At 38.8% G+C, this 23,160-nt stretch overlaps 1 protein-coding gene across 3 annotated transcripts in view; it reads left to right on the plus strand.

The window, feature by feature from the left end:
* LOC134741764 (mitogen-activated protein kinase kinase kinase 15) overlaps positions 1 to 18,090 on the plus strand; it is a 32,081-nt gene extending 13,991 nt beyond the window's left edge. The window contains exons 12-26 of one of the 3 annotated variants that reach the window (XM_063674658.1): positions 529 to 729; positions 1,268 to 1,418; positions 2,111 to 2,325; positions 2,556 to 2,651; positions 2,731 to 2,870; positions 3,179 to 3,313; positions 6,136 to 6,231; positions 7,156 to 7,249; positions 7,509 to 7,691; positions 7,838 to 8,102; positions 9,995 to 10,145; positions 10,715 to 10,831; positions 10,922 to 11,179; positions 12,683 to 12,820; positions 13,492 to 18,090. In XM_063674658.1, the coding sequence (XP_063530728.1) occupies positions 529 to 729; positions 1,268 to 1,418; positions 2,111 to 2,325; positions 2,556 to 2,651; positions 2,731 to 2,870; positions 3,179 to 3,313; positions 6,136 to 6,231; positions 7,156 to 7,249; positions 7,509 to 7,691; positions 7,838 to 8,102; positions 9,995 to 10,145; positions 10,715 to 10,831; positions 10,922 to 11,179; positions 12,683 to 12,820; positions 13,492 to 13,618 (2,367 nt within the window). In that variant the 3' untranslated portion in view covers positions 13,619 to 18,090. Of the gene's footprint in view, positions 1 to 528; positions 730 to 1,267; positions 1,419 to 2,110; positions 2,326 to 2,555; positions 2,652 to 2,730; positions 2,871 to 3,178; positions 3,314 to 6,135; positions 6,232 to 7,155; positions 7,250 to 7,508; positions 7,692 to 7,837; positions 8,103 to 9,994; positions 10,146 to 10,714; positions 10,832 to 10,921; positions 11,180 to 12,682; positions 12,821 to 13,013; positions 13,115 to 13,491 lie in introns of those variants that run through there. The other 2 variants (XM_063674661.1, XM_063674665.1) reach the window with 2 other exon arrangements.
* Positions 18,091 to 23,160: the final 5,070 nt, after the last annotated feature.

Raw genomic sequence — 23,160 nt, forward strand, 5'->3', positions numbered from 1 at the left:
ACCCTAGCACCTAAATGGTCGCGTACTGTGCGGTTTAAGAGGAATTTCCTCCCGCGTACCCTTCGGCTGTGGAATGAGCTCCCTGCCGAGGTTTGCCCGAGGGGCTACAGTATGGGGTTCTTCAAAAAAGGAGTGTACAGGTTTTTAAAGGGTCGGCAACGCACGTGTAATATCTCCGGTGTTGCAGGCGTCCATAGGCTACGGTAACTGCTTACCATCATGCGGGCCGTATGCTTGATTGCTACCGACGTGGTATAAAAAAAAATGTCGGGTAGTTTAGTGTTGTTTACCAATATCTCAATTGACATTTTGCTGGTACGTCAGTCTTCCGTGACCACAGCTAGTGCAACCTGGCTGAAACGTCGGAAAACAGGTAAAATAATGAAATTTAATCGCGTTAGACCCGTTAATGACATTAATTATCATTAGTCTCATCTTTGAGTTCTGTATGATGTCTTATTTCCTTGCTACCCCGAAATCACCCTGTATAATGCTAATATCCAAACAAATGTAAAACTCGACTTCCAGTTTGAATACGAACTAGACGACTGCAACAAGCGCGTAGTGCTCGGCAAGGGCACGTACGGAGTAGTGTACGCGGCGCGCGACCTCAACACGCAAGTGCGCATCGCTATCAAAGAGATACCAGAGAAGAACCTCGGCGACGTGCAGCCGCTGCACGAGGAGATCTTGCTGCACTCGCAGCTGCGCCACCGGAACATAGTGCAGGTAACGCGGGGGCTCGGGAGTGTACGGCCTGAACACGCAAGTGCGCATCGCCATCAAGGAGATACCAGAGAAGAACCTCGGCGACGTGCAACCGCTGCACGAGGAGATCTTGCTGCACTCGCAGCTGCGCCACCGGAACATAGTGCAGGTAACGCGGGGGCTCGGGAGTGTACGGCCTCAACACGCAAGTGTGCAACGCCATCAAGGAGATACCAGAGAAGAACCTCGGCGACGTGCAGCCGCTGCACGAGGAGATCCTGCTGCAACACGCAAATGTGCAAAGCTATCAACCACTTTACTTGCTATTTCGGGGTTTGTCCATATTAAGAGGTATTCAGAGCGACCATTACGTATACCTATACTTACTTGCAGACTTTGGCTACGTTTAACCCCGTTAACTGTAAGAGTTCCTTCCCCCGTTGTATTTTAATTTCAATATGATTTACGGGAAGCACCAATTAAATTAATGATTTTAATGATAGAAATATATCTATTCTGGTGTTCACGGAGACCATTAATTTTACATTTTTTGTTTCAGTACCTAGGTTCGATATCAGAAGACAACTATTTTAAGATATTCATGGAACAAGTCCCAGGAGGCTCATTGTCCGCACTACTCCGTTCTAAATGGGGACCTCTAAAGGAAAACGAAGCCACAATCGCCTACTACACTAAGCAGATTTTAGAAGGTAAATTATACCTGAAACATTATCATTAAGCAAGTAATACCAGTCACTTTCACTACTCACTGCTAATCACGGGCTCCTGATATGACGGTTCTACTAAACCAAAGCCTTTCTATTTATATTCCATCACACTGTATTCAACCTTGCAGTAACCAACCACTTAGCCAATCTGCCTACAGGTATCATATCGTACATAACTTTGGAAAAATTTTGCTCGCAGTTTTAGGGTGACTGCTTTAGTTACTGGCCACTACATAATAATTGACCACTCTTAACAATAAGGTTTCAAATGGCTTGTTTCTTTCTGATTTGTTAGGAATGGCCAATTACTATGTAAGTAGTGGCCAATAACTATAGCAGTCGGGTGACTTACGGGTATTTGCCAAATTTTCATTTGACCGAACGCATTTTTTTATAAACCGTAAATATTACTAAACTTTTGAAAAAGTCATCCTGTAGAGGCCATTGGGTTAGTTTAGGTTACATTGGTGACCGTTTTATAAACACGATGGTTTTAAAAAAGCGCGTACAGTCAAATGAAAGTATGGCAAAAGAAACATCGGTCAAATAATGTTTTGAAGTTACGATACGTAACGCAATACTAGTCAAAACCCCTTTTAAGTCGCACATCCTAATTGTTTAGGGCCCCTACCCAAATTCGTATTATCGACTGTCCCGAAATACAATTTTTCTAGGTCTAAAATACCTCCACGATCAAAAAATCGTTCACCGCGACATAAAAGGCGACAATGTCCTCGTAAACACGTACAGTGGGGTCGTTAAGATATCGGACTTCGGAACGTCCAAGCGCCTGGCGGGACTGTGTCCGTCCACCGAGACCTTCGCGGGCACCCTGCAGTACATGGCCCCCGAGGTCATAGACAAGGGGCAGAGAGGGTACGGAGCGCCGGTGAGTACTCACACTAATATACAGGATTTTTTAAATAGGGCACATTTTGGACAAAAAATTGTGATAACATTTTCAAATGTGTCTATTTTTTTGGCTGTATCAGTCGTTTCCATTTCTGTCTGGGATCAAAAGCTTCTTAGAGACCAACACGGGTTAGGACTCTAGAAAAGCCACAAATCAAATATAATACAAATTGATCATAATGTTTATTAATGCTGTTTCATTAATAGGCGGACATCTGGTCCCTTGGATGTACGGTTGTAGAGATGGCTACAGGAAATCCACCTTTCATTGAATTGGGATCGCCCCAAGCAGCGGTTTTTAAGGTAAATATTTATTCAGCAATCAGCTTTTCTATAAGAGGTCTTATGGAAATTATTTCTTATTTACTCCTTTTTGTTTTAGGTGGGATATTACAAAGTACACCCAGAAATCCCCAGCGAGTTGTCTCCTAGAGCTAAGAGCTTCATAAAGCGGTGTTTCATACCGGACCCTGAGAATCGTGCCACGGCAGCTGAACTATTAGAAGATTCATTTTTATGCGAGTAAGTACATGTACACAGTTATGTCTTTGAAATTTATTCTTAAATCCAATGGGCCAGTCGCTATATGTGACAGTTAATGTACTACATACTACAACAATAGACTACCAATTGCTACCGTTTAGGCTAAGCTATCTCTTCTTCTTTTTAGCCCTATTCAATCCTAGAGATGTAGGCCTCCAATTTTTGCCTCTCTGTTCTATTTTGCCTTCCTTGTACCCATTTTGATCTAGCTCTTCTTTAGATGTCGTTATACCTACGTATTTTTGGCTTTAGGCTAAACTATCGATTTTATTATTTAATGCTTACAGGAAGAAGAAAACATCTAGTCGCCTAGGCAGTAGTAATGTAGACTATAGCAGAAGCGTCTCCGTTCCTGCCGACAAAATCCGGCCACCGCAGAAAAAAATTTCTGAACCCTGTCTGCCCAGTTCACCAGAGATCGAGTAAGCTAACATTCATGCAACCCAGTACATATATCAGTTTGACCAAATTCCTAGAAGCATGTATTTATAAAATTAATATGTTCAAGATTAATGCAGGGATTTCTGCATGACTTAGTAACTATTTTTCCAAATAAATTTTACCTTAGTATGTTGCGTTCTGCATGTGTGACGTTTCCCTCACAATCATGCTGTTTGGTGAAAGGGCTTATCGTGGGTCGCCAATGTTCAGTTTTATCGTTTATTGGCATCTTCATGTATCCTTTCCACCAATATTGATCACCCGTTATATAAATACAGGTGTGCAAACTATTTGATGGGAAATTGAGAAGTTTAGTGTTGCTTATTATTGGCATAATGATTAAGTCATAAGGACAGGACACAAACGTCCCATGAAACATGTCGGTAAGTGGCAATCTTGGTGAAAACATGACCTCGTAAGGGACGTAATCTATGGTTCCGCGAGTTGCGCGATATGGCCACCAATGTCACACAAAGGTGCGCGATTTCTACTGCCGTCGATTGTACAGACATGAGTCGTTATTCGGACCCTTGTGAATTTACAGCTAAGTCTTAAGCTTAAGTTGACGACACGCAGTGAATCGAGCAGGATATCAAAATTAAACAGTGTTTTTTTTGTTTGTTTTTAATGTGACGCCAGAACGGCTATCAAGGAATCCTAGTATGTAGTTTCGAAATGTCTTTTAGAAACCGTATGCTAAAGTAAAGCCTGATCATTGTCAAGAGGGCGCTATTATTCTCATTTATATGGCAACAGTTCAGTACAGTCTGAACAATGTGGATTGGCAACTCGTTTGACTTACATCTACTTTTGTTCACCGTAATAAAAATCAGAACCCATTTATTTGGTGTCTACACTTTTTTTATAGTCAGTACTTCTGTTTTGCCGTATAAAATTCATGTATTTTCTTACGTATCACACATAGGTCAAAATCGTCTAATTGCATCTTCTTTTTAGGGTTCCGTACCCAAAGGATAAAAACGGGACCCTATTACTAAGACCACTGTCCGTCTGTCTGTCCGTCTGTCTGTCACCAGGCTGTATCTCATGAACCGTGATAGCTAGACAGTTGAAATTTTCACAGATGATGTATTTCTGTTGCCGCTATAACAACAAATACTAAAAAGTACGGAACCCTCGGTGGGCGAGTCCGACACGCAATTGGCCGGTTTTTTTTATTTTTGGTTTGCACACACAACACAACCTTCTCTCGTAGTCCGCGTAATCGATGCCTCCGATTTACCTAGATATTTATATTTAATTTAGTCGTAACATACCAGATGGTGTGACTACTATTAGCCACACCATCAGCTCAGCTCAGCTCTATAGTTGAAAAAATATTTTGTCTATCATGTTACTCCATTTTGGGAAGAGGCCTACATCCAAGATTGGATCACCAAAAGGCCACCATGATGATGATGATGATGGTCTGAGATGGTATGAGAATAAAGAATAAACCTGAATCTTAGGCTTTATTATGCTAAAAGAAACTATAGGAATTAATTAAATGACAACGTCAAATTCATGACATGGTCATGTATATATTATGTATGTATATATGGTATATATTCTGTAACCCTACATAGGTTCTGCTACATTGTCAATTAACAAGATTGATCGTCTCTAAAGCCCATAGTAGATATTTTTCAAACTCGAACTCATTTTTGTTACTGTGTTTCCTCGCTTGTATAACAACACTACAATAACTAAGTCGTAATAACCAGACTATAATGACATTTTGATTTGTTTACCTGTCAGCTCTGATGTTAATTTGGAAATGTTTCGTAGCGAAATAGTTTAATTTCCCGAACTGTACTTTTCCAGCAGTTTCTTATTTACATTATTAACAATGTTCCGCTCCTGACTACGTAAAGTTTTGGGCATTTTTGTCATTTATTATTTAATATTCAACACTTTAGCATTATTCAAGTAAACCGCCACAATGACACTGACAGCAGTGACAACCTATCATTAAAATTATTGCCAGTGTAAGAAAATAGTTCCAATGAAATTCCGCAACATGGCGCATGATCATATATTTCTGGTCAGGCTTTACTATACTAGTAAAATACAAGGCGCATACGCATATATATGTCTATTGTATATCATTCGTGTACTTAATTAAATTTTTTATTAAATTTCCACACATTTTTTTCAATGCACCTCAGCATCAGTATGTAGTATGTTTCTTTTGATATTATAAAAAATACGCCGGGACGTGAATTCACGTTTGTACTTTTCGTACTGTAAGTTAATTAAAATACAATACCCAATGCACAGATACCTACTCGTCTCTGCATACGAGAGATTAATAGTATAGGAATTATTAACAATTAATATAACACAGTATGGTGCGAACCGCCAAATGAGGTTAAAATATATGAAAATTTCAGTTCGGGACACGGGTGACATTTTCTAAATTTAATGTCAGTTTATATTGGGGTTTTTGTCCACTTATCTTGTCCTACTCGATTCACTGTGCTAAGTGTGCTACACATAAGTGCAGAATGGCTTCAAATAATTATTTCCGTTTCGATAAGTACTAAACATGTAGAGAAAATCTTTAATATAATGTTAACTGGGTTTTATTAACACTAGTTCCTAATGATAATCAAAAAGTGGATTAATCACTTATGAGTTACATTTGTAATTGACGTTAATTTGTAATTAAGCTTATAAAAAGTCTTCAAACACAATGGAAACAAAACTTCTGAATTTAACCATGATCACGTAAAAGTAGACCACTAGTATTTAACATTTGTCGATTGCTTTGCACCTAAGCCTGTGTTTGTTTGGCGTCAAGGGTGAAAACGATCCGGTCTAACCCGACCATCACTAGGACGGCTTCGTCGATGCTCTCACCGATACTGATATACCCGCCGGACTTGTCCAATAGCAGGTAACCATACATTGTTTACTTGAAACAGTGGTTTGAACGCGTGGTCTGAAATAACTCTAACATACATAGCTGAACTTTATTTTAATTATGAAAAGCAAAACCACAAAACATATTTCTTTGTGAATTGATCTTTGTTTTAGTAGTTAAGTAACGGTAAACAAAAGCACATGTTTCACGATTATGATTACGCGATTTACGCGTAAGTAGTTCTAACGGTCGATAAATTCTCAACATTCTGAAGTGATCCCGCGAATAAAAATGCAAATAAATTGTTATTTCTGTAAGAATAACAAAAATCACACACTCAGACCACTGTTCGAAGTTCCCAGTTTAATTTTGATAAAATCTCATAGAACTTCAGTCCAACTTTTTTATTCTAAATTATTTTAAAACATGTTTGGAAAACGACATGTGGTTATGAGACACACCATTCGAATGTAAGGTATTTTCGAAATTAAATTGACGACGGACTTTTACATGACAGAAAGGTTCTATGAAATTTTAATCAATATTCTATTCACTTACACCTCACGGTTGCATGTCCTTGCACTAAACATAGACACATCTGAGAGCTCACTGTTTACCTTCCTTTCACTGCACATTAATTATTTTCTAAAGTATATATCACATTGATTATATATGTACTTACCTATAATTTTTCCATTATATATATTCCTTCCTTACGTTGCAAATCTGTCTTAGAATAACGCCTTTTTACATAGCATACTTAAACGAGATTACATTTATAATTGATTTTAAACTATTATTCTTGGATTGTTAGTTTCTGACTAATATGATTAAAAATTTGTTCGAATAATGAAAGCGTAGTAATGACGTAAATGTATTCTTCGTGAACAATTGTGCCATTATAAGCTAATGGTATGTGCAATTGAATCAGATTTTAGTTTGCCTTTTATTTTTCAGTACCATGCCGAATACACCGTCCACGGATGAGATGGATACGAGCGATAGTCTGCTCAACCGGCGGAGTTCCTCAGGGGGCTTGCTCTCACCCGAGGTAAACATTCTGCCTTGTTATGCCTATTATAATGACTTCTACACATTATTTCCATTATTTAATCTAAGTGCGTCGTACACAAGCATGCAGTCTCCAAATAATAATAGAATTGCACTAATTGTTGTGTGTGTGTGAGACTACCACCTCTTGCATTTAAATATGTTTCCGAATAACAATCGATGATGATATTACTCAAAATATATATATCGAGTTTAAGAAAACACAAAACGTTTATGCAGAACACACGTATTTTTGACAGGTGGACATGACGACCGTCCAGCGCTCCTCCATAGACGTGGAACATGACGGTTTCTATCTACTGAAGAAGGACTCGCAGCGCCGTCTCACACTGTCGCGGGTGCTAGAGCAAGACAGCGAACAAATCTGCTCCAAGTGGATGCACAGTATTCAGCAAGACTTTGGCAACACAGTGCTTACAATGGTAATATATCTGGGTATTTTAATTCGCACACAATATATTCCTTGAGCTTAGTATTCAGGGTGCAAACTGAGTGGAGCGGCGGTGACCAACTGAGCGTCCAGCGCGGCGGCGTAATGTTATAGTAAATACCTGTTTTGCATTGACAGAATCATTTGGAAACCCTTCGCTGCGCATTAAAAGACTACATAATGGACCAGAACAGGAGCGTGATCGAGCAAGCTATAACGAGTCTCAAAGAAGATCTGGATTTTGACTCCAACGCCATTAACGAACTGAATGCAGCTACGTACATGTTCCAAGAGGCAGTGAATGGGGTCTTGAGGAGTCACAGCATCAAACCTCATTGGATGTTCGCGCTCGATAACTTAGTGAGAAATGCTGTGCAGGCTGCTATTACTGTGTTAACGCCTGGTGAGTAAATATTCCACGATAACTTAAGAAAATTTGCTGCCACCTGGAGAATTAGTTTTAAAAGAGTAACGCTAAAAAAGACTCACAGGGCGACTTTTATCAATTAGGTTATTAGGGTTCCGTACCTCAAAAGGAAAAACGGAACCCTTATAGGATCACTCGTGCGTCTGTCTGTCTGTCCATCTGTCACAGCCTATTTTCTCCGAAACTACTGGACCAATTAAGTTGAAATTTGTTATACATATGTAAGTTTGTGACCCAAAGACGGTCATGTAACGTAAACAAATGAATTTTGAACACGGGGGCCACTTTTGGGGGGTAAATGAGAAAATTAAAAAATAAAGTCATAGTACACACATACATACACATACACACATACTACATAGTGATACTGAAATATGTATTTAACATCTTGTAACTTACCTATGTTGAACAAATAAATCTTTGAATCTTTGAAAGTTTTTCAACCTATATCGTGTTACATATCAAATGAAAGAGCTCATTGTGAGAATCTCAAATATAATATGTTTTGTATAATTTTAGGATAAACAGTTTAGAAGTTATTTAAGAAAATAGGCAAAAAATGACCATTCCCCCCGTTATTTCCGAAACTACTGGGTCAAAAATTATGAAAAAAATACACAAAATAGATCTTTACCTATAGATCACAGGAAAACCTATTAAAAATGTGCAGTCAAGCGTGAGTCGGACTTAATTACTTAGTTTTTGATCCGACCCTACCTATTTAAATTGTGTAATGTACGGAACCCTTGGAACGCGAGTCCGACTCGCACTTGGCCGGTTTAATTCCCTCCCGTGAAATTTTGTTTTATTTGAAAGAAGGGGTTTTCTAGTGTAATCTCAAAGATATTTCAAGTATAACAAACACCCGCAAAGGGGCTTAAATTACAAATTAAACTAGAAAATGTTTTTTGAGAATTAAAAAAAGTTTTCAAGATAGACGTGTGATTATATATTTCCTGTAATATTTATGATGAGGTTATTATTATGTAAAATTCATCATTTTTCGTTGGTAAACTTCGGAGATAAGGGGGGGGGGGGTATTTTTTTCTCATTTTCCTTCGTGTTTTTTTTTTCACTGAAAAAAAATTGTTTTGTAATGTTCAATTCGAGCTCTTTCAAATGATATCCCACTCGGCCTAGTAACTAGACTTTGAAACTTTGCCCCCTCTTTATATTGGGCATTTTCCATAATTAATAAAAAAAATAACACTTTCAATGTATTTGGGTTAGCGTTGTTCATATCTGCTTCAAATAGATAACCTCAGTAGTTCTCGAGATATTTGGATTTGGCGATGTGACAGACGGACAGAGTTGCACCATAAGTGTAAGACCTGAGTGGACGTTTGAGTTGGGCGTGCAGCGGGACGGGGCGTGCGGCGTGCATGTCATGGCTCCTCTACACTATCGGCGATGATAGACGATGACTGGCAACACGATAGCGTAGAGGGCATACTGGGCAGTCCCCGCCAGTCATCATCTATCATCGCCTGTGACCCGTGAGTTGTCGGTTTTTGGGCACGCATTTGGGAATCGCCGGGTGGTTGCGTTGTACAGGCGATCATGTGGATGCTTGCACGATGTTCTTGCCGATGATAGACGATGATACTGACAACGATCATCGCCAATAGTGTAGAGGAGGCGTTAAACAAATGCAAACGTATAGGAGCGGCCTTAGTGCACCACGCTGCTCACATCACTTGTGAGCCCGACGCCACGCTGCACGCCCCGCCGAACGCTCCGCTTCGAGCGTCCACTCAGGCCTTACACGAAGTGTTCCATTTGTACTTTTTTGGTACGGAACCCTAAAAAGAGAATGGAGAAGGAGAGAGGTTTAGAAGATAGTTGCCAGCACTGTATATATTTATCAGAGTTGGGAGCAAACCTCGCCGGGCAGGAGCACCGGCGCGGCGGCGGGCGCTCGCCTAGCGGCGCGGCCGACGTCGCCACGCCCTCCGCCATCTCCACCGCCACCTCCACCAGGGACCACAGCATGCTGCAGCTGCGACAGGAGAATCAAAAGTAACTACTTTACTGACTCTCAAAATGTTAAACAATTAGGATGTTGCAGATACTCATCACCTTCAAAAGCGCTGGTGGCCTAGCGGTAAGAGCGTGCGACTTGCAATCCGGAGGTCGCGGGTTCAAACCCCGGCTCGTACCAATGAGTTTTTCGGAACTTATGTACGAATACGAAATATCATTTGATATTTACCAGTCGTTTTTCGGTGAAGGAAAACATCGTGAGGAAACCGGACTAATCCCAGCAAGGCCTAGTTTCCCCTTTGGGTTGGAAGGTCAGATGGCAGTCGCTTTCGTAAAAACTATTGCCTACGCCAATTCTTGGGATTAGTTGCCAAGCGGACCCCAGGCTCCCATGAGCCTTGGCAAAATGCCGGGACAACGCGAGGAAGATGAGATACTCATCATCTTCCTATATGCATCCTTCCTATGCATTTAAGGGTTAAGCGGACGAGAAACTACGTGCTCGAGAGATGTGACACTAGTAGCAATATATATTATATTATATTGATTCGTAATATTGGTATGCTATAGACAGTATGCGATAACTCACCTTTTATATTGTTTAGATTGCATCAAGAACTACTGGAGAGTTACCAACAGTACCAATCGTTACTCAGAGAAATGTTGGAAGAGCAAAAACTACAAACACAAATACTTCGAGACTTCTTCAATAGTAAAAACAGGTAAGCAGTGCATTTTCATGATAATTCAATAAATAATTTATAATAGACATTTCGTTGTGTATTTTGTACAACAACATAATTTATTTCCAGAAACAGCAGTCGTGAAGAAAATTTAGACGTAACAGACGAAACCAAATACCCTACACCGTTACCTTCAAACAGCCCTGACTTATCTCAACCAATGTCTGTTATTTCTGAAAGTGACGTCACGCCGTCGCCGCTTCGCGATTGGCTGACGGATCGAGGGGTGCCCGCGAGTGCTGCGCAGGTTTTGATTGATCAGGAGTTTACGTTAGAAGACTTGTTGCAACATATTCAGAAAGAGGATTTGGCGAGGTTGAATCTCAAGTGAGTTCCGATTTAATGTTATTCATATTCACTATGTTGCATGTTCCCTTGTTAGTATGACTTTACTCAAGAATACAGACAGAGCTTTGTCTGTACCAAAGAGTTTTTGATTGTAATAGAGGTAAAGGCTAATAAAAAGGTGCCCCTAGTTTGACAGTCCAAACAGATGGCGCTGTATTGCGCTATAGGTTTTGTGATCACTGAATGGGGTTTGGCCGGTCGAAGTATTTTACAGGTGGAGCCAGCATAGGTTTTACATTTCTATGCCTAGAATTGTGTCAAATTCTTGTTTTAAGCCAAATTCATAGAACAAAACTAGAGACAGGTATACCTATACACAGACAGGTTATAACCTATGCTGGCGCCATCTATGCAAACCTTTGACTGTCGCCAACCCTATTATCACAGAATTTGATATAGAGGCGGATTGTCAAAGTAATTTTTGTAGCCATAGTAAATTTACTGCCATCCTTCTACACATGATTAAAACTTTTAGAACGCCATTTGACTTTTCCGATCCTTTTTCTTTCACTGGTATATGTTAAATTTGTTAAATGTAAAAAAGATACCACCATACCTTTGGCCTATGCTCGTGTAGATGGCGACACTTAATGACATTTAACTTTAACACATATCAGTGAAAAAATAAGGATCATAGTCAAATGGCGTTCTAAAAGTTTTAATCATGTGTAGAAGGATGGCAATAAATTTACTATGGCTACAAAAATTACTTTGACAATCCGCGTCTATACTATCTATTCTCTTTGCTATTACCAAACGTCAACTTTTGACAACCAAAGTTACCGCATAATCGCATAATATACGGAGCCGTACAGCGCCATCTCGTTTAGCTGTCAAATTGAAAGCACTAAATTGTCTTACACTTTCCACATCTTACACCATCATCAATAGATCTTTGTCTGTACTTACTTTTATCTAATCTATGACAAGCGAAGGTGGTCAATAAGAAGCCATCTTCCCCGATTCGTGTAAATTTTTACTCGTCCATCTCAAGGTGAATAACGTGGCAAATCATTTCCACGCCATTTCGTGGCACTTTTTCTTTTTATTTATGTTTCTCTGTTTTGTATAATTTTCTATTTGTGTGTGCTAACGAATAAATTATTTCTCTTTCTATTTCAAATATAGTTTGTCAAAGGACTGTCTCATTTCAAACATAGACAGAAAAAACCATACTATCTTTGTCTTAAGTATAGTTTTTAGGGTTCCGTACCCAAATGGTAAAAACAGGACCCTATTACTAAGACTCCGCTGTCCGTCTGTCCGTCTGTCTGTCTGTCACCAGGCTGTATCTCATGATCCGTGATAGCTAGATAGTTGAAATTTTCACAGATGATGTATTTCTGTTGCCGCTATAACAACAAATACTAAAAAGTACGGAACCCTCGGTGCGCGAGTCCGACTCGCACTTGGCCGGTTTTTGTTCTTATTTACTGACAATTTGGTTTGACCAACTATAGTAATAATTTTGTTAACCTACAGAGGTGGCGTAGAGCTGCGTCTATGGCGAGCTATAGTAGATCATCGCCTGCACACAAATGGCTCGGAGAGACTGCGGCGAACTAGCAGCACTGAGACTGACATAGACAACAACTCCATCGTCGTAGTTGAATGTCAGAGGTAATGTTATGTATTTTTATGATTTTTCAAACTACCAGTGCAACAAAGCCAATAAAATGATGTTTCGTAGACATCTGCTTTACATTTTTTATTGCGTCAGCATCTTATAAATTGCAAATAACAACGGCCTAAGTTTAGTGTATTTAACATTTTACTTATACATATATATTAAACCGGTGCTTGATTAACGCAGATTTACTAACAATACTAACCGTAAACGGCGGTTGGGTCCGCACGACGTGGCCGGCTGAAGCGACCGCTGGTCACCGTCTTGCAACAGTTAACATCCTAAGTATGTTGAATACACTTTATTACGCATGCCAACATAACTAAGCTCTTCTAATCTAACTTTTAAGGCTATAAAACGATTTATACTGCAATACAATTGTTCATTTTTGAAGGTTTCATAATGACTTAAAATATTGGCATTAGCGATGGTGCTTATGGTAAAATTGTCAAAAAGAACACATTTGTCACCTTGATTGACGTTATGGCAAATAGGTAGGTAAAAGCAAATAATTCAGACATAAAAATAGATTTCTTGAACCATTATACATTTTAAAACAAGTTGACTAAAATCAATTCGAAGAACACGTTCTCTTAAATACTTTATAACAACGTGACCTCAATCAAGCTTACTTATTAGAAATTAACTGATAAATAACATCCAGATGTAAGTCAACGCGGCGCACCAACTCCGACTGCTCGAGCAACCCGACGGTGGTGATCCGGCAGCAGGCCAACGGCGATGAGACGGTCGCCGAGTACTACCCCGACACCGGCGTTCTCAACCTTTGACAATTACGAGGGTGGTGCACTCTGCAGTAGCGATCTTCCAAGAAGCACCAAGCAGGTAATCAGTTGCTTTGGTGTTTGCATGTGCTACTTGCCGAATGTTTCCATAAAGTTCAATCCAGGAAAATTTTCATTCCATTTTGTAGTAATGGAAACTTTCTTTAAGGGAAAATATGAGAAGTTTCCGAAAATATTTAATGTGGAATTTCGCAATTTCGGAAACTTTCTGGTGGCACATCAGTACATGTACCTAAATAGTTTGTGCACGTTCAGTGCCATACCAAATGCAACTGAACCTGCTTATCTTCAAAGTATGTATAAATTACATTTCACGCGTGCAAGCAACTTGATGGCAATATTGTAGCACAGCATTTTATACACTAACCTCCAAATTATACTACTTGAGATTCATCATGCGGTTGTTGTACACCCAGCTGCAAAACAAAAGTGCAGACCCACTTGGCCGTGCGCGTTTTCGGCTCGGTGTAACATGACAACCATATCTGTGTCGATTTGAGTGTAGTATTACTACTGTTTTGACTATAATTTAGAGAGTCAGTGATGCAATCCGAATAGCTTGTAAATTCAAATACTATTGTACTGACAAATAACTAACTATTGTTAAGCCTACTAATTATTTCATTTGCCATGGACGCATCATTTGCCGTTCTTATCTTTTGTACATTGTAGTAATACCAAAATGTGTAAATGTGTTAATTCATACGGAAATTAAAAAAATAAGTACCGAGTTAGTGCTGCTCCGTACAGTCGAGTTCATAATATGTATAAATTTTTTCACCTTATTGAATAGAATAGAATAGAAATAATTTATTCGTGAGCACAAACACAAAATAGAAAATTATACAAAACTGAGAAACATAAAAAAGAGAAAGTGCCACGAAATGGTCTCACCTCAGCATGTTGCTGGCGACTTTCAGCGCTGATCTTCCGATGAGACCATCCGGTGAAACAATCACGACAGGTAACAAGAAGAACAACAAAATTTATATATAACATACAAAAGATTACAACTAGCGCCATGCAATATATTAAGGCGAAGAAATGTATACATATTTATGAACTGGACTGTACACGAGGGCGATGATTCGTTCTTTCGCTGACAGTCATTTTGTGCGAGTTGGATTGTTGCGTCGTTTAATCTGCTTGTTCATCAGTTTGAAAGTAATTAACATGCTTGAATCTTAACGAAGCCTTGAGTGTATCACCCGCAAATTAACGCCATGTAAATATATTTTTATGTAACTAGATATCGCCGAGATAGGTGTAATATTATAATGGATCTATTGTAAATAATATATATTTACATTTTTATTTAATTTTAGAAATATTTAAATTTATTTAAAAATAATAATGTGAATAATCATAATAAAATAAAAATTATCTTTTGTATGAGGCCATCGACCGCATAAAAAGTTCAAAATATTATAAGTGTATTATAAGCAGGCGTCGTAAACTGCGAGCGAAATCCATTGAAGTACTAGGGTTGTTACTTAGTCAAGTCAAGTCAAAGTACGTCATTTGATTTCGCTCGCAGTTTACGATGCCAGGAGCGGTATTCGACATGCGTTAAGTGACGTTTCGTGTTGAACTTCAGTTGAATGGAAGAAATCGTGTGTTGTCAAATAGGTAAATTTGACATTAGCAATCCACAGTTAGGTGACAACGAAACCAAACCGAACCACGCAGAGTTCAGAGCCATTTTAAACCGTATAGTAGTAAGAAAACAAAGTTGATTTTTGTTGCATAATTTTTTCAATGAATGAGTTTTGGTGTACAACCAAATGATACTTTCCACAGTTGATGAACAAATGATTCATTCCACTGTTGAACTGATGTTGAAGCCGAAACTGACAGTTGTGCATCTCGAATAGGGCCCCTGATTATAAGTTAAGTTTTTGAATACATATATATTTTCAATATTATAATCAGATCTGAAACATTTGTATCAGGTACCAATTGAGATGGGGTTTAGCTTATTTATTTATTTACATAGCGTCTAAATTGGCTGCTAAGTACAGCAAAGTGACATTTGTCGCTATATAAAATAGCGATAGTGGCTATGTACAGTTTAATTTTTCTGTAGACAAGAGAAGAACGACAATTCTATAAAATTATAACGATAGCCAGTGATATCCTGTCTAGAAGATTGAAGGCAAAACCCTACCGTAGCACATATCGCGCCCTGATTGTGAAGCGAACCGAATTTTAAAAATTTGCGTGTAATAAGTTTTGCGTTACTGTGGGCTTTTGCCTTTGATTCCTATTCTTTAAATTGATACTACATGATCTTTTCGGAATCAATCAAACACAAATCGACGGTGCTCACTAGTGATTTATTACTTTAATGTTAGTAACAGAGTGCGTTGTAAATTAAATGCTTGTTATTGCTACAAAACAATTAATTTAACGTAGGTGTCTAGTTGCTAAACGTATACGTTAAAAAGTTCGAAATTATGTTAATTGTTAAATAGCGAAATAACAATGTTAATTATTACACTAATAACGTTACTTGCTTAGGTGTTCGTTTTCAAATAAGGAAATAAATATTCAACTTCAAAATGTCCACGTATACTATATTAACATCTACAACAAACAACAACTACAAGTCAAAGTTAGGCCCTGGGCACTGCCTGTTTTTGGCTACAATTTGCAGTTACTTGTGTAATATTTGATTCGCGAGAGGCAATTTCTATTCAATATACTTGCCTGAAAAGCAATGAATGCCGAAGTGAACAACTTTCAACAAGTCGAACTTTACGAGCATGAGAAGTCATCTATTACGACCCTTATTAACTTAGCAATAAAGTCCAAAATCTGCCATACAAACTGCCAGCCCTGCAGGCGCGCCCCCGACCGACGCGCTCCCGACAGGCGTGCCCCGCGCCCCCGACAGGTCCGAGTACAATTTTCTTTAGTCTTGAATAAATACGGTAAAATAACCTACAATATAAGATATTTTTGAATATTTTACTCACAATCGAAGTGAAAAGTAGAGTGTATAACTCAGGCATAAATGTCAATTTTTATCCTCGACTATATTGGTTCTCGCTGCGCTCGGACCAATAAATTGCCTCGGATAGCAATGGATCGCTTCATGCCCTTGTTGTACAATCTACTATATCTTCATAGCTATTTCTCAATCATGCTCAGAAATGGTCGCATTTTATCCCAGCGGAGACAACGCGGGGCCCACGCCGCTCCGTCGCGAACGCAGCGGACAAAAAATCCTTCATTTTACTCCTAGGAGTAAAGTAACCGATACAAATTCCATTTTTGTTCGCTGAGCGCGGGGCCGCGGCCGGAGCGCGCCCGAGGGGCCCGAGGTTTGCGCGTCGCTGCACGCCGTGCCGGGAGCGCCGTGCGTAACATTATAAAACTAACGTGTACACAACGTATGCGATATTCGCGAAATATATTATATATTTATTGTATCTCCTCACATGTTTGAGAAAAGCACTATGTATACCTCGGTGGAAAAAGGCATTTTCTGACTCGGACCTTTTGCCAGGCCTCCGCAATGTAGGTAGTATTCCTAAAGATTGCAGAATTATGATTATGAGTAATACGTAATTTTATTTAATGGTGCCATATGTTAATGACGATTATAGATTTTATAAGCATTAATAGACAATGATGTAACAACTCGTAGAACGAGAACTATACATCATTCTCACACAGTTTTGTCAAGCCAACTAAAGTGCATCCAAAATTCTCTAAAAGTTCTATTTTACGCACGAATTGGACGGCCGATATGTTTTTTGAGAAGGATCATAAAATTATACCAGTATTATTAATATTGTTATCTATGGAAGTTCAAATGCAGTAACGTTTACGAAAAATGTATAAGTTTACGTAACCCATTTACTTGTGTATACTAACTTATAAATATGTCAAAGTACGAGTATGTATTTTTTTCATTTTCATTTTTCATATAAGTGGCAAAGAAACTGTACAATATTTTTTCAGTAATATTTCAGGAACTTCTAAGTAGTTCAAATATAATACTGTATGCACGTTCCTTTCTTTTGTTAAAAACACGCATACCATTGCATATGGTTGGTGTGTAATTAATGGAGGCCTTAGCGCTGCGTACATTATGGCGAATTTAGCACATTTGTGCCGATGCAAGAAAAAAATGTTAATAATTTAGGTATCTTTGAGCTATATTGTTAATACGTTATAAATTTTATGTCGAAAACCTGTGATTAGCATAGGAAAAAAGTAAGAAAATACTCAACTTGGCTTGAAGACTTAATATTTGTCCATTTTAGAAAAAAATAATGTTCTAAATACATACATTATTCAGGTTTTCCCCAGTGTTTTAAATGATGACATCTTTTCACACATGCCCATGTGTTTGGCTTCAAGCCACGTTATTTGTTTATCCGATTATTGTGAACAATTCAATCGCTGAGATATTTTTGCGTAGCTAATAAATACTAATTGATTTACTACTTTTTGTTTTTATTCAACACATTCCTGCCTACCTGCCTAATATTTTTCCTCATTACGCGCATTTGCACATATATTTTACATATATTTTCACCCCACTAGCTGGTAAAGGCTCTCTTGATTGTTCAAAAACTGTTAAGAAAGTTGCATTATATTCACATGTGAGGCTAAGCTTAAACCGCGTGATCCTCTACAGTCGGACCACCTCTGATTGCGCTCAGGTTACAATGGTGAAATGTACCCTTAATGTACCTACCACGTCGGATATTGAACAATCATCTGTTATGAAATAAAACTATGAAAACGGATTATATCGCGTATATTGAATTTATAATAAGGAAATTTTTTATTTTAAGGAACAAATTGACATCAGAGGGACACACATAGAACAAGTAAACAAATTTAGATATTTAGGCAGCTTAATTACACAAGACTCCAGATGTACAGGGGAAATAGTATCAAGGATAGCAATGGCGAAAACAGCTTTCAACGTCAAAAAACATTTGCTTAAGGCTAGGATCTCTAAGAGTACAAAAAAACGCCTAATTAAGATATACATCTGGAGAATCGCTTTGTATGGTTGTGAGACGTGGACAATGCGGCAGAAAGATAGGAAGCGATTAGAGGCTTTTGAGATGTGGTTGTGGAGAAGAATGGAGAGAATAAGTTGGACGGAGAAAAAAACGAACGAGGAAGTGCTTCGAATTGTGGGAGAGAAGAGAAACCTGCTGAGAACTATAGAAAATAGACGAGGCAGAATGATAGGTCACTTGATAAGACACGACACTTTCTTTAACACTATATTAGAAGGCAAGATAGAAGCGAGAAGAGGCCGCGGAAAACCACGAGCAAGCTACACACAACAACTGAAAGCGAAAGCAAATGTCGTGTCTTACAGGGACCTAAAGAACCTGGCCGAGGACCGAGAAAACTGGCGCATACTCCACCGACAAGAGCCATGCTCTTAAATTATGAATGAAATGAATTTATAATACATCCCGACGTTTCGAAATCTTTACAGCGTTCGTGGTCAACGGGTGACTGAGGAAAAATTACAAAGTGCAAAAATACCCACATACTAAAATAATGAACAATCATAGACTACAAACTTTAAGGCTGGTTGTACATGAAAAATCGGTTCATAAGGCTAGTTATACACTATAATTATTTTTCAAGTAAAGATATATATATATACGCGATAAAAACTATGCCGGCTCAAACCCTACACCACGGACCCGAGAAGATTTAATTCCCTCCTAAATTGTAGGAGGGTATCCCAATATGGGACCGGCAACAAACTCGGCGGGACACATCTTTTCAAAACATCAGAATGGCCAGCATCATCCAACACTAAGGTCTCACAGTCTATGTCTCGCTTGCTCCTTTATCAGATGGACTACAGGATCCCAAGCTGGTGGTAGAGAAAAGCCATCTTCCCTATTAAAGTTTGGATATTTCTTAATCTCAATGGCCTCGCGCAGCATCCGTTTTCATAGTTTTATTTCATGAGTAACTATCGCGGTAACCGAAGACAATATAATCATCTGTAATTCAAATTCAGCGGGTCCAGGCGTAGTTCGGCTGCAGATTTTACTCCCCAACCGGACCCCTACACATAATATCTGCCAAACTACGGAGGTACGTTCGATATCCGACGTGGTACATAAGGGTACATTTCACCATTGTAACCTGAGCGCAATTAGGCGAGGTGGTGGAGGATCACGCTCTTAATCCATAACCATAACTGTCTAGATAAAATAAAGAAATAGTAATAGATAGAGTCAGGTAACCTGTACCTACATATGATTGGACAACTAGCCCGTTCATTAAATGTAGGCATCCAATTAAATGGCTGATGAACAACCAATTCATTGATCGCAACGTTTAACCAGATGGCTGAACTGATATTAATGAATATATGAATCACTTGGATGAGTGAATCGGTAATTTTTAAACGGATGTCTATTAAGACGCCAAGTGAGTGAACCGCATCATCCTCATTCCTATCCCTCATTCTGTCATAGTCATAGCCCAATAAATATCTCTAAATTCTCGTAGGTACGGTTGCGCAAAACATTAAATTAAATTTGCCCGATTTTATTTAATTTTTTTTCTAATAAGATAATTACAGACAATATATGCAGGAATCCTACAAACATATCTACCATGTTCATACGTATTAATAACCAGTATTTACTACGTGTCGCCCAAATATACCTACTTATAATAGTTACACCACACCTCCCTATATTATAGGTGTACCCGAGGAGCGCAACCTCAGTAACGTACTAATAACATTACACTACGAAATCTACTTTAGCCAAAATGGCTTTGTCAGTAAACATTAGTCTGAGATTTAATACGTATCCCGCACGTCACAACGTCAACGCATAGTAACAAACAATCTAATAGGAATGCCATTAGAGATACGTAAGTTGTGCGTGTTAGACAGTATTGGAACAGTATGAACATCAAATAAAATGTAGTGTATTACAATTACAACCTTATAAACAGGTGATTATGTTATTAACTTATTAATGGTCTATAACTGGGGTTTACCTTGTGGTATAGGTACAGTGAGGTTCGTAATTGCTTGGAGAAATTATGCATGAATTCCATTCATTTTTTTATGTGATAGTCAGCAAACGAGCAGACGAGCCGCCTGATGGGAAGCAGTCATCGTCGCCCATGGACATAAGCAACATCACGGGAGCCACTTAAGCATTGCCGACCCTTGAGCACCCTAAATACCCACTTCTTGAAGAATCCCATGTCGTAGCACAAAGGAAATACCTCAGGAGGCAACTCATTCCACATTCTGCACGTTCTGGGAAGAAACGAGCGAGATGCCCGCTCTTTCTTGGTATGTCATGTGTCTAAGAGCTTTGCTCCTTTGGCGGGAGGTGCGGTGATAGAAACGAGACGATGGCACCAGATCAAACAGTTTCTCGGAACATTCCCCATTGTACAGACGGTAGAACATGCAAAGAGAGCCAACGTCTCTCCGAAGACTAAGAGGTTCTAAGCCGTCAGTAAGTTCGGGATTGCCGACAATACGAACTGCCCGCCGTTGGATGGAGTCAAGGGGAAGGAGCTGGTATTGTGGAGCGCCAGACCAGAGATGAGAACAGTACTCCATATGGGGTCGAACCTGCGCTTTATATAACAAAAGTCGGTGACCCGGTGTGAAGTGCTGTCTGGCTCTGTTAAGCACCCCAAGCTTTTTGGAGGCCAGTTTGGCTTTTTGTTCCAGATGACTACGAAACTGGACTTCGTTCGTAATGTCGACACCAAGTATCCCGATACTTATTCATAATTTCTTCATGCAATTTCGGACCTCACTGTACAGTGAAACTTTGTGATACCAAGTGCTACCAATGGAACCATGTCAAACATAAATTCCGTCAGAGTTTAGATCAGGGATGTTGCGAATATTCGCATCCGCACCGCAACCGCGGAACTTCCGCATTAATTTCAACATCCGCATCCGCATAAAATCGATGCGGAGCTTAATGCGGATGCGGATGTGGAACATGTAGGTACAGAAACGTCTTAGCGGCGGCATAAGTGCTAGATAATTTCGTCATTAGGCAATAGGAATCTCGTTTCGTTTTTGTGATTCGTCGATCGAGCACTTTAGCCTATGACGGATAGCCACAAGAAGTTAAAAGTTTGTTTTATTTGGACTTTAGTATAGTAATGCGATTGTGGGGCACCTATATTCTTGTTCAAATACTAAGTTTCTTTTTTTTTTAATAATAATTACTAAAGTGTAATATTTGACGTTTTTTATGTGCCTAATCTCGACATCCGCGTCCGCGGATGTGAGCTTTTAAAAACTCGCATCCGTATCCGCATCCGCGGATGTCATAAAATCGGCATTCGCAACATCCCTGGTTTAGACTGTCTCTGAATTTGATATTCCATTTTGTCATCACGACATACCGTACACAAGGCCCGATTCGAACAATGCTTATATGTAGTCATAGCGGTACGATACCGATCTGTCAGTCAGTGTCAACCGGTCGACAGTCATTTACTTAAGGCGCTTCGCGCAGTTTTTGGCCAAAAACTGTTACTTTTTAGAGCTTGTAACTTTTAAATGAGTCAGCCAAAAATTATGAAAAAAATATATATGCATCTTCACTCTATGGACAACAATCGCAACATTTGACTTTTTTCCTGAAATTTGTAGTTTCACCGAAAAAAAAATAACACGACAGGCCGTTTTGTGGCTAACTTTGCTTATAACTTTTAAACGGCTTAATCGATTAAAATTATTTTTAAACTAACAAAAAGGTTTTAACAGGTTCTACAAATGCAACATAGCTTTTCTTAATCAAAAAATATTTTCTTAAGAAATCGAACGTTTTTCCACATTTCATGCGTATGCAGCCTGAAAATGGCGTGGCCGGCAGTCGTGTGCTAGCTTTGAGACGAGGAGGCTGTGTCGCTCGTCGCTCCGTGCCTTCCTTGCACTATGTTCGCTTATGCATAAGCAAAGTGCTATAATATCGTAGTTATTGTGGCCAAAGAATAAATAACTGCAGAGCGCTGATTTGGTTGCGACGCGCATTAGCGAGCGCAACACGGTATTTTGCGGTCTATTACAATGAATGTAATGATAATATCCGTATATATTATACTATAATATACGTATGTTTGAGAAAACTTCATTTTAAATAAATAAATAAATGTTTTCTAACCGACATATTATAATGTCATTCAAGTTTTACGTTTTGAATAATGTTCCATTCCATCTCGAAACAATAAATAATTGATTTAACATAAGCTACCTATTACCTATTACGTTGTATGTATGAATAGTACCTGTTAAAAAAAATTGTTTTTGTAGTTTAAAAATAATTTTAATCGATTAAGAACTAGCAAAACGGCCTATCGTATTTTTATTTACGGAAAAACTTACTATTAAGTTTATTGTAGGTTTAGTTAAGTAGTAATTATTGTTAAATAGTGTAATTGTAGTTATGTCTGTAAATTTTTCATGGGTGATCCTTGCCTGTTAATAAACGTTTTATTATTTTATTATTATTTGTATCTCCTTCTGGATT

Source organism: Cydia strobilella, chromosome 1, assembly GCF_947568885.1.
Source record: "Cydia strobilella chromosome 1, ilCydStro3.1, whole genome shotgun sequence".
Taxonomy (NCBI): Eukaryota; Metazoa; Arthropoda; class Insecta; order Lepidoptera; family Tortricidae; genus Cydia; species Cydia strobilella.